The 15939-nt window shown below is 51.2% G+C and overlaps 7 protein-coding genes across 7 annotated transcripts; 4 read left to right on the top strand and 3 right to left on the bottom strand.

Moving 5' to 3' along the window:
- Positions 1–951: 951 nt before the first annotated feature.
- On the bottom strand, positions 952–2800 carry A1O1_05690 (uncharacterized protein; the record flags this gene model as incomplete). Its single annotated transcript, XM_007726574.1, has 5 exons — positions 952–1107; positions 1231–2372; positions 2426–2536; positions 2582–2674; positions 2728–2800. 5 exons carry the CDS (start codon positions 2798–2800, stop codon positions 952–954), a joined length of 1575 nt encoding a protein of 524 aa, XP_007724764.1.
- A 666-nt stretch (positions 2801–3466) lies between these two features.
- Positions 3467–6208, top strand: A1O1_05689 (uncharacterized protein; the record flags this gene model as incomplete). Its single annotated transcript, XM_007726573.1, has 1 exon — positions 3467–6208. The coding sequence occupies one exon, from the start codon at positions 3467–3469 to the stop codon at positions 6206–6208; it is 2742 nt and encodes a 913-aa protein (XP_007724763.1).
- A 368-nt stretch (positions 6209–6576) lies between these two features.
- A1O1_05688 (uncharacterized protein) lies at positions 6577–8136 on the bottom strand (the record flags this gene model as incomplete). Its single annotated transcript, XM_007726572.1, has 1 exon — positions 6577–8136. One exon carries the CDS (start codon positions 8134–8136, stop codon positions 6577–6579), a length of 1560 nt encoding a protein of 519 aa, XP_007724762.1.
- A 670-nt stretch (positions 8137–8806) lies between these two features.
- On the top strand, positions 8807–9622 carry A1O1_05687 (2,4-dihydroxyhept-2-ene-1,7-dioic acid aldolase; the record flags this gene model as incomplete). The annotated part of the gene is made up of 1 exon (XM_007726571.1): positions 8807–9622. One exon carries the CDS (start codon positions 8807–8809, stop codon positions 9620–9622), a length of 816 nt encoding a protein of 271 aa, XP_007724761.1.
- A 500-nt stretch (positions 9623–10122) lies between these two features.
- Positions 10123–10338, bottom strand: A1O1_05686 (TdcF protein; the record flags this gene model as incomplete). The annotated part of the gene is made up of 1 exon (XM_007726570.1): positions 10123–10338. One exon carries the CDS (start codon positions 10336–10338, stop codon positions 10123–10125), a length of 216 nt encoding a protein of 71 aa, XP_007724760.1.
- A 950-nt stretch (positions 10339–11288) lies between these two features.
- On the top strand, positions 11289–12661 carry A1O1_05685 (uncharacterized protein; the record flags this gene model as incomplete). The annotated part of the gene is made up of 4 exons (XM_007726569.1): positions 11289–11534; positions 11597–11722; positions 11777–12365; positions 12417–12661. The coding sequence occupies 4 exons, from the start codon at positions 11289–11291 to the stop codon at positions 12659–12661; spliced, it is 1206 nt and encodes a 401-aa protein (XP_007724759.1).
- Positions 12662–13294: 633 nt separating this feature from the next.
- A1O1_05684 (uncharacterized protein) lies at positions 13295–15406 on the top strand (the record flags this gene model as incomplete). The annotated part of the gene is made up of 1 exon (XM_007726568.1): positions 13295–15406. One exon carries the CDS (start codon positions 13295–13297, stop codon positions 15404–15406), a length of 2112 nt encoding a protein of 703 aa, XP_007724758.1.
- Positions 15407–15939: the final 533 nt, after the last annotated feature.

Genomic DNA, 15939 nt, shown 5'->3' with positions numbered 1-15939 from the left:
GAGCGATAGGATATCATGGGAGAGATCCAATACGCCTAACTCCGCCTAGACTTGCTCTGATTAGCAGGTGTATTTCCCGGGGTGATACCCGTGTAGGAAAACAAGGACAGGTCAAATCACCTTATCAATCGAGTCATTCGAAAAGATGATACAGTCTTGCTGATAGACATCAGAAGCCTCTACCACCAACAAACACAGCGCGGCATCACCTTCATCATGAAACCGGGCACGACATATTCCTACTTCCAGTTCCCAAGTCAACTAGGTCAACACGATCGATCTAGAGTCATTTTCGAAATCTGCCAAAGTCCACAGCCTCAGTTGTTGCGCTTGGCTCATACCAGCGAGTTGCATCGCAAGATCATTCATCGCCGTGACCATATGAGTTGCCTCTCTTGCGAGATTAACTGCTTTGGAGGTGTGGCTAGCTCGTTCTGTCTCTGTGCCGTTCACCTGCGTTACGAGATTGTGCAAGTCGTTCTTGAGACGTTCGAGTTTGTTGAAAAGAATCACCAGGTCTGCCACGTATCCATCCGTGAGGCCGAGGACAAAGGTCTCGCCTACAATTTCAAGCATCTGGTCCTGCTCGGCCTTATATCTACTTTGAATCCCATAATCTACCAAAGAAGGAGCACATATCTTGCAATGCAACCGCAACCATCTGACCAGAAGTCGATCTTCCCTAGTGGCAGTCACTCTCTATATCTGGGATCTGTTAAGAATCCACCAATCCCTTGATCTACTTCTTTGACCTTTTCTGGACTCCAGCTGTCAGGGGGAGGGAAGATCCTACGGCCGCCGGCGGAACAAAGTAGGCAATGTAATGCCTGAACAGAAGATCTCAGGGGTCGTCCCACCCCGTGTCGCCACGTTTAGGTCTTGCTCGGGGAGAAGGACGACGTATAGGAGAATTCCAGGACGAATGCTAGTACTATGGATGAATAAGAATAATCAACCCTTCCGAGCGCTCTCTTCTAGATCGTACTCTTCTACATGTTCAACAGTCGAAGGCGCGGCCGCCTTAGCATCAACATCAATTTCGCCGATATGATTCGTGGCGAGGGTGTCTCCAAAGAGCTCTGCAATCTCCTCTATGGATTTGCCCGACTAATCAAAGAGTTAGCATGTTGGAAAATGTAGGACTGGGACGAGAGACTTGCAGTTTCTGGGAGGAAGAAAAAGTAGATTATAGCGGCGGCACAGTTGGTCGCAATGAAGAGAGAGTAGTACCTGTACATAAAACGTTAGTTCATCGCGATGTTGAAGCGGGATAGGGTGATATTCTGACCTCCAGCCGACATGGGCAAGAGCAATGGGGGTGATCTGTGAGAGGACAATAGCCACAACAGCTTTGACAAACACGGCGAACGCCAACCCTTTGGATCGGAGGAAGAAAGGAAAGAGCTCGCTAGGGACTACCCAGATCTGGAGCACGGGTGTTAGTGTCTCATCTCGGAATACAGCAGGAAGAGGGATCTCAGTGAGACATGCCATTGAGTTGAAGAAGATGGCGTACGACATTGAGTATAAGAAGATGAAGGCGATGGCGGCTCGAGCACCTGTTTGATTCTCGTTCGATGTCGAGCCATACTGGGAACTCAGTGCCATGCAGATGCTGATCATGCAGGACAAAACAAGGGATCCGGACCATAAGGTCGTTGTGCGCGGCCATCGGTCAGCAACAACTGTAAGGTAGATGACCTGGCCAATGACTCCCATCATCCCGTAGGCACCGCTAATAAGGAGAGATGTCTTCCCGGTGAAACCCACTGCGGCATAGAAGATGTTTTGAAAGTTCTGGATGACTGACGAACCACTCAACTGACCCATGGCAATAATAAAAGCCGCTGTGAGCGTTCGTCGAACATACTGCCTGGAGAACATCTTGGATAGGGCAACCAGCCAGTTCATGTTTCCTTGTGCTCGTTCGAGATTTATTTGTTCTCTGATCTGGACGAGTTCTTGGTTTGCCAAATAGTTGCTATCACCGCCGTGGAGCCTCTGCAGAACCTGTCTTGCTTCGTCTGCTCGATCTTGCTGGACGAGCCAGCGCGGGGTGAATGGGATGAAGAAGATGGCGCCCATAAGGAAGACAGGGACTGGAAGCTGCATGGCCAGTGGGATGCGCCACTGGGCATCACCCGAAGCAAAGGAACCAGCGTATCCAACCCAATTGGCAAGTGCAAAGCCAATTGAGATCAGCATTCCCTGCAGACCCACGAGAAAGCCTCGAGTTTTCGGCGGAGAGACCTCGGCGAGATAGATGGGCACAATACTGAGAATCTGGCCGCAGCCCATCCCGGCAATCAGACGCCCGGCAATCATCATGCCGACGTTGACGGCAGCACATTGAAGAATGGCACCCACAACGGCTGAAGCGCGAGTTAATGGGTGATTCTGGTCGTAGTCATGGCGGTCGACTTACTCAAAAAGGCTGCCACGAATATCGTATACTTCCGACTGATTTTGTCTGCCATGAAGCCTGTCGAGAGGCCTCCCACCGACTGACCGGCATTATAGACCGAGACAATAGCACCTTTTCCTCCGTGTTAGATTTGGTTTCTTCTTGAGGGCCAGACACAAGACGACTTGCCAGACAAGGCCGGATTCGACATAGATGGACCATACATGTACACCTTGAAGGTGTCATGTCCCAAAGTTGTGGCGACGATCCCTGCAGCACGCGGTCAGGCTTTTTGATCACGATCTTGCCCAAGGAGCTCTTACCAGAGTCAAATCCATAGATCATACCGCCGAGGGCGGCGACCACGGCGACAAGGAAAATAAGATAGTTTGCCATCCTGTAAGCGAGATGTGGTATTAGCAAGGATGCTGTGCAGACCTGAAGAGACAATGATATGGATCATAGCAAGATATGTTCTGTAGGTTTTATATATTGTTTGCCCAACCCCGAGCTTAAATCTTCAGAGCTGGTGACCCCCAAGCTACTAGTACATATGACTAGGAGAGCAAGCGGGGATGGGTTAGGGGGTCCCCGGACCCCAGGAAGCGAGGTCGCATCAGCCCTCGCGGAACGCGTCTCTGCACTCGGTTGAGATCAACCAGGTATCCACCAGGGATCCGCTTCGCTCTGCACTCCGCCGAACTCTTCTGTCTCGTTGGGAGAAGAAAATCAAATACGAAATACCAAGGCCAACGCAAGAAAGAAGAACCCACACCCCATGGGCCCGACTCTCCAGTCAGCGTTCCCCGCATGCCCCCACCTTTCAGAGGTCAGTTTCGGGGCAATGGGCCCAGTCGCGCACTAGTCAGCGCCTTCGGTCAATCTAGAAGCGCAATCTTCTGGTTTGCGGCCCAACAATGCGCCGAAGCGCCCAGTCTGCAGCCATGGCATTGTCAAGTACATAGTCCGAGACTCATAATACTTTAGCCACACCCTCAGGATCCCAGTACTTGCCCTGGAGACAAAGTAAACTTTTCGGACCTTTTTCTCTGGCAGCCAAGGATGACTGCCCCAACACCATCACCTGTCACCTTCGAGCATCACCATAGTAGCCTAGGAATAGGCTGCTCTAGGCCCAGACTTTCCTGGAAGTTTTTGTATGGCGACAAGACTGCAAAAGGATGGATTCAAACAGGCTACGAGCTAGAGGTCAAGCCTTCCACAACGGGAAACCCAACATCCTACCCTATCAAAAGTGATCAATCAACCCTGGTTGCATGGCCGGGCGAACATCTAAAGAGTCGAACCTCGGCAACTGTAAGAGTTCGGTGCTTTGGGAAGTCGTCAGAGACTCCGTCTCAAGAACAAAGTACCCCGTGGTCGGAACCCTCTACAGTTGAAACCGGCCTTCTGGAAAGGAGTGATTGGACCGCCAGTTTCATTGCGTCCACCTTGAGTACGGATTGCCACGGAACCCTCAGGCCTGTTCGATTCTGGAAAAGTGTCGATTTGGAAAACACACCCACACTCGCACGTGCAAGACTTTACATCACCGCGTTGGGTGTGTTCAATGTCTATATCAACGGGCAGCTCGCGAGCGACGAATGCATGGCACCCGGGTGGACTAGTTACAAGCATCGCCTGAACTACCGAGTACTTGATGTGTCTGCTCTTCTGGTGCCCAACGGGAGAAATGTCGTTGGTGTCGAGGTCGCAGAGGGCTGGTATGCTGGACGACTAGGCTTCAAAGGCGGTAAGAGATTTTATTACGGAGAGGACCTTGCGGTACTCGCACAGCTGGAAATCGGCTTCAGCGACTCATCTACTCAGACAGTGGTGTCTGATGAAACTTGGAATTGTTACATGAGCGCTCTACAATCCAGTGGGATATATGATGGGGAAGTTTACGACCATCGCGAGGAGACTGAGTGGACGGATACAGAGATTGCATTGAAAGCAAACACTAGCTGCAAGGTCAGGTCCATATCATGGCCATCATCACAGCTTGTCTTACCTGACGCTCCACCTGTCCGAGTAATCGAAAGCAGAGCGCCGGAGAACATCTTCCACAGCAAAAGCGGCAAAGTCATCATTGATTTTGGACAGAATCTGGTCGGAAAATTGCTGGTCAAGTCGTTACAGCTGCCAGCCGGTCATGAAGTGATATTCAAGCATGCCGAAGTAATGGAGCATGGTGAATTGGGTACCAGACCCCTCCGAGGTGCCAAAGCCAGAGACATCATCATTGGGTCTGGTGGAGTGATGAAGGACTGGACACCGAAATATACTTTCCACGGATTCCGCTACGTGCAAATCGAAGGCTGGCCCGGAGTCCCGGACAAGAGCGAGATCTCGGCGTTGGTGATGCACAGTGATATGAAGCGACGAGGTTATTTTCATTGTTCCAACGCATCGGTCAACCGACTCCACCAAAACGTTGTATGGTCCATGAAAGGCAATTTTCTCTCAATTCCTACAGATTGTCCACAGAGAGACGAACGGCTGGGATGGACTGGTGACATACAGGTGTTCTCTTCCACCGCGTTGTTCTTGTATGATTCCGTGGGTCTCCTCGGCAATTGGATGGAGGATGTCGCCGCCGAGCAGCTGGAAGAAGGGAAAGGTGGGATCCCACCACTTGTTGTTCCAGACGTGTTACCCCCAAATTGGCCGCATATGCCACAGGCGGTCTGGGACGATGTGGTCGTCTTGACTCCGGAGACTCTGTTTGACTACAGCGCGGATAAGGCTATCCTCCAACGACAGTTTGCAAGCATGCGAGCTTGGCTGGATGAGGGCATCGACCGTGCTGCCGATGGACTGTGGAACAACGACAGGTGGCAATTGGCCGACTGGTTGGATCCAGCTGCGCCGTCAGATGATCCGGGAGCTGCTCGCACTGACAATATCATGGTTGCAAATGCATACCTAATCCGTGTGACTGAAGCATTCTCACGCATTTGTGGATTATTGGGTAAGGATGATCTTGCCAGGACGCACGCCGAAGATGCCGCGCGACTCAAAGCAAGGTTCCAATACAAATACATCACTGCAGAAGGAAATCTGATGTCATGTTCCCAGACCGGTATATCACTTGCCATCCAAGGTGGACTGTACAAAAATCAAGGTCAACTTCAAGTTGCGGCTGCCAGTCTCGACAAGCTCGTCCGCTATGGAAGATTCCGTATTGCCACCGGATTCGCGGGTACACCGGTCATTACGCATGCCTTAACGGCGGCTGGATATCCTCAGCTTGCATACCGAATGCTCCTGGAGAAGAAGTGCCCATCGTGGATGTATCCCGTGACGATGGGTGCCACAACCATTTGGGAGCGCTGGGACTCGATGTTGCCGAACGGGGATATTAATCCCGGGCAGATGACAAGTTTCAACCATTATGCGCTCGGAGCTGTAGCGGACTGGTTGCATACTACTGTCGGAGGCATCATGCCATTGGACCCCGGCTGGAAGGTGATTGGCGTCAGGCCTATCCCGGGTGGAAACCTCACCAGTGCAGATGTGAGCTTTGACGGTCCGTTCGGCCAAGTTGCCTGCTCCTGGCAATGGAAGCCTGAGAATGGGCGGTTCAATATGGTCCTGAGGGTCCCCCCAAACTCAACTGCAGTCGTTACCCTTCCTTCGGAAACAACGCCACGAGCTCTGTCGGTGGAAGAGGAAGGTCCGCGTTGTGTGGTGGGCTCCGGTGTGCATGAGTTTTCTTGCGACTTTGATGCTGGGCAATGGCCACCCAACATGTTGGTGGCGTCGAACCAGTCTGTGCCCCCTGATGAGATCGCCACTTAAAAGTTGATAGGAGTAGATACGATCAAAACTCCCACTGTTCAACGAAAGTAAGATTATCCTACTTCGCTTCGCTCAGTAGGTCTTATAACTCCTAATACTATATTGAACCCAACGATGCCTATCGTGACCAAACCTTATATAATATAAGGGCTACGGCTAGGAGATAGCAATCCTTTAACAGGATTAAGTATGAATAGAAGATAATAAAAGTTTCACAATATTAAGGTTGCTGTGTACTAGACCGGGAGTATATGAACCTCTCAAAGTACTGTATATCGATCTGTCTATCGACGAGCCTCACACTAGGTCCTAAATCTAACCTGCCAGCCCGATATCCCTCTAGTAAGCACAGAGTCCTTCTGGCGCCATCAATACATCTCGTATCGCCAGTTCAAACCCACCATCTCCTCAGTTACACCACCACGGATAACCTTGGCAATCTGCTGTGGATCTCCTGAATCAAGTCGTCTGTTTTCGCGCAAAACCAGCCAGCGGTAGAAGGTGATCGTGCCCGCAAACAAGAAGGCGCAGGCCATTAGCGTGCCGAACGCCGCATAGAAGTGTGGAGCTTGGTAGTATAGGTATGAGGCCCAAATGTTGGACGTACCTCCGATGGCATTAACCAGCGCCGAGGCGGCGGCCCGCTTCGAGATTGGTCGTGCGAGATGAAGACTGATCGTCTTGTACATGAGGATTTGCGGGCCTACCGACGAAAATGGAAGAATCATCATCGAGAAGTACCGCGCCCCAACATTGGTCGTGGCCATGGGAATGATGTACATGGTTATCGCGATCGAGATGCAGCCGAGGATGATTGGATAGACCGTGTTCTTGCGATCGGACCATAAGGTGATCCCGTAGTAGACAAAGCCCGCCAGAACGTATGGCGGTGCAGTCAGCAGCAAGCTGTCGGTTGATCCATAGCCGAGGGAATTGATGAGCGTGGGAAAGTAGTTAGCGATCGAGCCCTGGGCCTGGGACAACATGTTGCAAATGATAAGCAGAATCAGCTTGGGATCCGACAGCGCTTTAGCAAACCCACGCAGTACGCTTTCTCTTTCGGACCCCTCTGCTGCACCGGACTCGGACTCGATTCGCCACACGGCAAGGTCACGCTCCCGCTGAGAGAGGATGCGACTGTTGTGGGGGAACTCAGGCATAAGAAAGGCAGAGATGGTTCCAATACCGACGGTAGCGCTACCTTCGACGATGAACAACCACCTCCACCCAGCGATTCCGTGGGTGCCATCGAGCTTGCCGATGGCCGCGGCAAAGAGACCACCGAAAGCATTGCCCACCTGTTGAGCAATATACAGGAACCCAATTCGCTTCCCGAGTTCGTGTTTGGTATACCAGGCGGATAGGAAGTAGATCGCCCCGGGGAAGAAGACTGCTTCGACAATGCCAAGAATGGTCCGAACAGCGAGGAGTTGGCCATAGTTATGCACCGCCGCCGTAGCACCCGAGATGGCGCCCCAAATGATGACTGCGACACAGATGTACATTCCTGGGCGAGAGATCTTGGTGATGAGGAGGTTGCTGGGGATCTGAAAAGGCAGGTACCCGACAAAGAGGATCGAAACCGCCGTGGCAAATTGCTCTGTGGTTATGTCGAGATCGGTTGTGATTCCCTGGAGCTTGGCCGCTGCCAGATTTTGTCGGTCAATGTAGTTCAAGATATACAAGATGCCGATGGTCGGTAGGATGACGAGATCAATCTTGCGGACCAGTTTCCGCTGAAGGCTCCGAATCTCAGCCTCATCGAGATCACGAAGCGCTTCGGGCATGGGCCTGGCTACCATGTCAAGTGGCTCGATTTTCCCTTCATGCGAAGAAACATTGTCCTCCGCAACGCCTGAAAAGTTGCCTTTGTGGGAATCCAGGGTGATGATTCCGTTCTCCTCGCCAGAATGTTTGGTAGTAGCCATTGCGGCGATCGAGACTTGTGACAATTGAAAGGGCCCCGATTGTTTACAGGGGCTGAAGAGCAGAGTGACTGATGTTCAAAATCGTACCCTCATTTTGTCAAGTCTGAGGGTCAGTACTTATAACTGTGCATCACTCACAGCCATACTAAATGGTATCGGGTTGGAGATAAGGCATGAGCGAGAGGAGCTCACCAGTCTTATCACGCCCATAAGGCTGTAAGGCCACATGTGGAAGCGGACGCGGCTGCGGCGAGGGTTAACTTGTTGTGCACGGAGTTGAGATATGGACGTGCCGGAACGTCCCTTGGCACCTTGATATGAGCGAGCCCTGATTGGACAACTCACCGCCTAATAATCAACCAACACGAACTGGGATTCCGAGATACAGGGAGGATCATGCACATCGTATGGGAGGAGCTCCTCCCGGTGAAGCAGTCCGCCTCCACTTTGGCCAATTTCATGCCCAGCGCTCCTCCCGGACAATCCTTGTGGGGAAAATGCTGAATACTTGGGTGTTAAAAACCATTCGAATGGGTGGGATGTGGTCCATGAGGCAATGTAGACCAAATGGCCTACTTCAACGCAGCCCTCGACTACTTCCTTCAACAGCTTCAAGTCTCATTCTTTGATCACGCCTCACTTTATTAGCAGTTCCATTATTTACGACAGTATGGCGAAACACACAGTCACCTATCCCACACCTCACACAACCGATGTGCAGAATCCTCGACTGAGAATACTCAACAAACTACGGAATGGACAGTATCCAGTCATGACATTTATGGCACTGCCATCTGTTCGAATGGCCCAGATTGTGGCTTTAACCGGAGTCGACGGCATTATAATTGATTGCGAGCATGGCCATATTGGAGACGATGCCATGCACAACTCCGTCGCAGCCATATCTGCATTGGGAGTGTCACCCATCATTCGCGTCCGCGGCCCAGCGCACGACATCGTGAAACGTGCCCTCGATACGGGTGCGCACGGCATCATGGTTCCTCAGATAAATACCGCTGAAGAGGCCCGGCAGGTGGTGGCCTCATCCAAGTTCCCCCCACAAGGCGTGCGCGGTCAAGGCTCAGCTTTCCCTGCCATCGCCCACGGTCTTAGCACGCCAGAATACATGAAATCCGCCAACGAGACCATCTTGACCATGATCCAGATTGAGACACAGGAGGGTGTTGAGAATGTCAATGAGATAGCTGCCGTACCCGGCGTCGATCTCGTCTTCATAGGACCCAACGACCTTGCACAATCTCTCCTCGGATATGTACCTGCGAGAGGAGACGAGCAAGAGTTTGTCAACGGGATTGACAAGATCATTGCGGCAGGCCGAAAGAACGGAAAATGGGTCGGACGTATGGTTAATGATGGTGCGCTGGCGAAGGAGGCCAGAAAGAGGTATGACACAGTGGCTATGACGGGTGACACGAAGGCCATTCAGAATTGGTATATAGCCGAACTCGGAATTGCTCGATCATGAGACAACTACAAAGTTGAACCCATTTCCATGGTTTCATGTCAGTGGATCTGGCTTCAGATTAAGGAATAAGAGCGGAATATATATGGTCAAGCTACAAATAGCCCTGCCTTTGGTGCAGCGATGAGGACATAAAATTCCTAAATATATTCGCTGAACATAACAGAGTCGGGTCTACTGGAATACTCCAAGCTTGGGTAAGATGGCTATACGCGTGTGTCTCTGACTGCTCTTCGCTTGTCAGTATGTGGCCCTCTACTGGAATATGTTGAGATGTTTCCGAAAGTCACAATATCTCGTATCATAAACCATCAATTCGCAATAAAGACTGGTCTCTTGTATTGTAGGTTTCTACTTGAATTGATCGGTATGCTTGTCTACCTCCCAAAACTGCCTCAAAGATTCCAGCATTTTGAACAATCTATTTGCCCTGTGGCTGAAGCGACTATGGACCCCTTTGCAACGTCCCAGTTATTCTTTGATTTGTATGCCTCGAGTCCGTTTCATGCCTGTGCAATGCATTCAATTTCAATGACGGTACCATCACCAGGAGGAAGTGCCTGCAAACACGTTCGCGATGGCATCGGCTTCGGCAAGAAATCTATGTATACCTTGTTCATTGAAGCGAAGTCCTTCATGTCGGCGAGGTATACATTGTACTTGACAACCTTCTCAAGGGACGATCCAGCAAGCTCAAGAATTTCTTTCAGGTTCTGCAAGACTGTTCTCTGATGTCCGCCTCAGTGGATGTGTCCGATAACGCCAACTTCTCTCAGAGATCAGACTTACTGTTGCCTGCTCGATTTCTCCTGTTGCTGTTTGGCCTGCACAGAACACGAGACCGGGAACCTTTACAGCCGGACCTGTTACCCATCAGTGACTGACTACCTTGACCATTGGTTTGGTCTGCCTCTTAAGAAAACACTCACAGTTGTGTGGCTTAGGGGGAAATTTCTCGCTGGAAATGAGTTCTCTCGACATGGCCACAGGCTCAATGGGACGTGAAAATGGCCAAGAGAATCCCTAGTATATCGAAAGAAGTTGGACATGCAGAAAGTGGCTGGAAGTGCAAATGACAGTTTGAAATAGTGCAGTAGGCTTTCTCAACCATGTGGTCTCTTTACAATTCACTGGAGTAACGCCAAGTGCTTATCGGGCGTGACATGTGGCGATCAACCCATCTCCAGATACGCAGATCGATGGTGGGAGGAGCTCCTCCCGAGTGGAGATTGGGAGCTCCTCCCATACTTTCACTCAGCCCCATGCCCAGCACGCGGAGCTCACTCATTCGGAATAACAACGAGATTCGTGCTGGTAGGATGTGTTCTGGTGCGATAAGACACACATATCCTTTGGGATGGAGGAGCAGGAGGAGCAGGAGGAGTTCTCTCAGTAACGGGATGATCCATATCAGAGGAGAGATCTGGCACTAAGTATCAACACCCACCGACCATATTAGGCGGCCAGACATAGAACGTGAGCATGGCACATTGATTCTTGTTATGGTGACAATGGAGCTCATCCGGTGATCGGAGGCAAATAGTCCAGAAAACACAACGACTTTATATTCCACATATTACTATATATTATCTGGAGAGGTGTGAAACCTAACGTCTCCAGAAGGGTACATTCACTCAAGCAGACACTTATTTCTTGCAAACATCAAAGCATGGCACCTGCGGCTCCCTTCAATCCACCCGCAGCTGACCTCCCTGGGAAGCCCTTTGTTCCAGAATGGGTTCCACCACCTGTCACCAAGGAGAAGCACAATTTTGCAAGCCTTACATCGATTGACTTGTCCTTGCTTGATTCAGATGACCCCGCTGTTGTTGACGACCTGATCAAGCAGGTCAAAAGGGGCATTCGCGAGGATGGTTTCCTTTTCCTCGAAAACTATGGTGTCTCATTAGGGCAGGTGAGAATCAGCTCCAGAAGTTTCGAATGCACCGGGATTGATGTTAATGTTTCTCGATTTAGCTGCACCGTCAATTTGCTATTGCCCAGTATCTGTACAACAACATCAGTGAAGAGGACAAGGAACGGCTTCTGTTCGATCCTGACACGGGCAAGTGGTCTGGTTACAAACATCCGTATGGATTCAAGGTGAGATGAAACGGTGCCTGCATGACTTAACCTCTCCTAACTCCAACCGTACAGCGTCACCGCGGCATTCCTGATGGCATCGAGCAATTCAACTTCTATCCCCGGGAATGGCAAAATATGGACCGAATCCCCAGTTGTCTACACCCTTTGATGGACGAGATTGAGGCCTTTTGCAACTACCTGACAAGGTCAGTCAACCGTCGACTGCTCACGCTCTTCTCTCGCGTTCTCGAGTTGCCCGACGACTACTTATGGGACAACGTTCAATCACGCGGCAGTCCAACCGGCGAAGGATATTTTCGCCATGCACTTTTCAGACCCGTCCAAAAGGAAACACAAGACGCATCCAAGGGCCTCCGCATGCACGGTCACACCGACTTTGGCTTAACAACCTTGCTCTTCTCCGTGCCCATTTCGTGTCTCCAAATCTGGGGCCGTGACGAACGGTGGTATTATGTACCTTATAAGCCTGGGGCACTTGTCATCAACATCGGTGACACCCTGGAGATCGTTTCTGGTGGTCATTTCAAGGCTACTCGCCATCGAGTCTACCAACCACCGGCCGATCAGTTACAGTCAGAGCGTCTCTCCTTGGTGCTGTTCAACAGTTCCGTCGGCGATTTGCGTATGGAGCCTGCAAAGGGTGAGTGAAGTAATCATTACGGATCATAAACGCGTGTGCTGATATATTAAGCCTCACCGCTTATCCAACGAGAAGGCTGTGTCGAGGACCAAGGAGTCTACAGTGAGTTCAGGAAGCGCACACTCCAGGGCCAAATTGTACCTACCAATCGTGAATGGCGTGAGATCCAGATCGCCACGGCTACAGACCCGACCGATACGGTACGCAATCGAATTGGCGCGGATCAAGTTCTGGTCAACGGCAAGCTCATGCAACAACGAGAGTACATGGGTCTCAAAGTTGTTCTCCCGGTGTAAAAAAGGCGGTGCATTCTTTATGAGAGATGTCTGGCGGTCGATGAGCACGGGTTGTTATGGCGTCTTGGGGGTTCTCCATGGGATGTTTGCCAGGTCTTCGTGGTAGGAGAATGATCGCCCTGAGTTGGCGCTTGCATCTCTGACTCTAACGGAAGCTCCAAAATCTCGATTACTAGGGCGCTTCGGCTATTAAGCTTCCCATTGCCGTCATACACTCCATAAAATCCTGAGCTCATCCGTGAGATTCTCCAGAAAGCTGGGAGCTGTATATTTGGGGAAGAATTTAGCAAATCTTGTATCTTTGAATTCAATCCTATCTATCTCCGGGACGAGGAGAAGTAAAATACTTATGTAAAGAGTTGCCACAACATTACATATTCCGGCGAGTCGGCGATTGAAGCCAGATCTTATGATAACGGAAATACCCACCCGGTTTCGGCCATACAGTAGGAAGGGACGTATTGTATGGGGTGGCCAATGGGATCCGTCCATATCCCTTATCTCACAGCTCTCCACTTCGTTTATCTCGACTTGTATCTGTTGTATTTACAGTGCACCCTCGCTGTCGTTCGCGTTCCTCGACTTCTCAAACATCGCCGTTATAGAGGCAAAGTGGTCGCTTTTACGCCAGCCATGTCTGTCGCTATCGCCATTCCCTCCAGCATCAGCATGGATATGACTTATCAGCCATTCCAATGCCAGGTCTGTCATGTCCGTTTCACGCGCAATGAGAACCTCAAACGTCATACAGCGCTGCATTCACGCTCACCTGAGGACGCCACGCTTCGGTGCGAGTATTGCGCGACGACCTTCTCGCGCCCCGACCTGCGGCGTCGGCATATGAAGAAATTGCACGCACTGCACGACGAGGGACGAGCTGCTAAGAGACGTCGGCGTGAGCCATCGGTACCTACGCCAGAGTCGAATGCAACAGGGTCGCAATCGCCCCGAAGAGAGATTCGGCTGTTTGAATCGGCTGCAGAAGACCATCATAGTTGGATTCGCCAACAGTCAAGATCGCCCAGCTCACGGTATGGGCAATCTCAAGTCGAGCAGGATCGCCAACGCCACCACGACAACGAGACTGTTGGGAGCAGCGACACTACCAATGGCGATGGAGGCGGATCTCAAGTTGAAGCAGCCACGTTACCACAGATCAGCACGTCGATACACGTCGGCCACCATATCCCAGATGCGAATGACATAGAGCAGAGCCTCCTTTTGGGTGCATCCCTTCTCAGCCCTTCGAATCACCTCGGCACCTCGACCCATTCTGGGATGACTTTGCCATCTCGTGCATACAGTGCGAATCAGCTCAGCAGTGACTTCAATCCCCGGACTCTGGACAGCTTGTCGTCGAAGGATCTACGGTCGCGGCCTCTATGGGATGATTGGTTTCCTTCTTCCTGGCAGATCGCGCGAGGTGTAGATCTCTACTTCCGCCACATCTCACCCTATGTCCCCTTTTTACACCAACCGACATTCGACGTCGCTCAGACAGCCGACTACTTGGTTCTGAGCATGCTGAGCCTCGCGTATCAACATGGTGAGGATCCAGACTCCGGCGATGCAACAAATTCGGGTGTGAGTCTCTCTGTGCGTTGCTTTCACCGCGCTCGTGTCTTGGTCGACTCAAGGGAAGAGAAGGTAGATGATTGGACACGCGGTCTCACCATGACACGAGCGTACCTGCTACTTCAACTATGTGCCATGTTGTACCTCTGTGGCGAAAATTCGGCATATGGCCTTCGAATGCATTCTAAAATGATTTTCCTTGCGCGCTCAGAACGACTGATGCAGCCACTCCCACCGAAGTCTGGGGCAACCGAAGATCTAGAGTCGTTGTGGCGGGAATTCGTCAAGGTCGAGTCCTATAAGCGGACACTCTTTGCCATGCATCAGATTGACGCACTTTGGTACCAACTCTTGTCCATTCCCCGCTCGCTCTCGCATTTGGAATTCAAGCATGAGCTGCCTTGCCCAGACAACTGTTGGACAGCAACATCGGCAGCACAGTGGGCGCATAGATGTTTGCTGAATGGGCAGTCTGGACCCCCCGTGCAGTATGGAGACGCTGTGCGCCGCTTTCTCTCCGACGACCTGGATATCGACTGCCTTCCAGCCTTTGACCCGTACGGCGCGGTCAACATCGCGCAGTTCTTGATTTCCAGCGCCCGCGAGATCACCGGCTGGTCAACGATGACGGGAAGGCTCTGCATTGAGAGGTTCGAGCCACTGAGGTCGTCACTGGAAGCTCTCCGGCCTCTTATCCGGCATGACGATGCAACAGTTACATCGACGCACCCGGCGTTGTGCGAGGCAACTTGGGAGATGGCTATGATTGAGCTACTGATGTGGTCGCCGGCACACACTGGTGGTATCGTGGGTGGAAGTATAGATGCAGTGTTGGAACATTCGACACACCTAACACCTTCGTGGGAATTCCTGGTCGAAACGAACACTGCAAAGACAATTCAACCACACGTCGACTGGTTTTTGTGTTATCTCGACGCTACGCTGACACCAGACTCAGAGCCCCCGTGGGTTGCGGTGTACGCCTATAGGGCATTCTTGATAGCCTGGCAATTGGTCCGTGGCGGGTCATTAGGCGCTATGCAAGTTGTGGGTGTGGAGGACGGCGACATCGACGGGGCCATGCTATGGGCACGGAAGGTATTTAAGCGCAGACAGCGCCTACAGCTTGGCAAGCTTATCGTGTCATGTTTAGATATACTGAGCAAATAAGCATAATACTGTCTGTTAGTGGTGCCAAAGATATACTATAAGGTGTTAGGATTCATGCACGATCAGGGACGCATGACATCCAACCATACTTACTAGGAAGGATTGCCGAAGGTCATGGGATATGAGATCACGTGATATCACGTGATTCCCAGAAGAGGCAATCTCAGAATGCACTGCTGTATTGTTGCACTGGGGCAGAGCAGCAGAGCAACAGAGCGCTACGAGTCTCATATGTCTATATAGTCTTCCATCTTCCATAGCAGTTCATAGTCTCTCGTACTCAACTTCGTTCACAAGCTAGACGTTACCATCGCGTTGATAGCTTTCGTTCTGACTTACCCTGACCATCATTGACACGGTGTTTGCACCGCATCCACCATACAAATTGTATAACCCTACGCCAATTAGGAGATTCGTAAACATACTATGTTTCCGTCACCCGCGTCCCCTAGGACGTCGGGAAACATAGTGTGTTTCTAGGATCTACCAATCAGAGTGCGGCCTATCGGATCTTCAATACATGAATGTATTTC

This window comes from Capronia coronata (assembly GCF_000585585.1).
Source record: "Capronia coronata CBS 617.96 chromosome Unknown acBCG-supercont1.5, whole genome shotgun sequence".
NCBI classification, from domain to species: Eukaryota; Fungi; Ascomycota; class Eurotiomycetes; order Chaetothyriales; family Herpotrichiellaceae; genus Capronia; species Capronia coronata.
The sequence above is the reverse complement of the archived record's forward strand: the minus strand, read 5'-3'. Positions and strand labels throughout refer to the sequence as shown.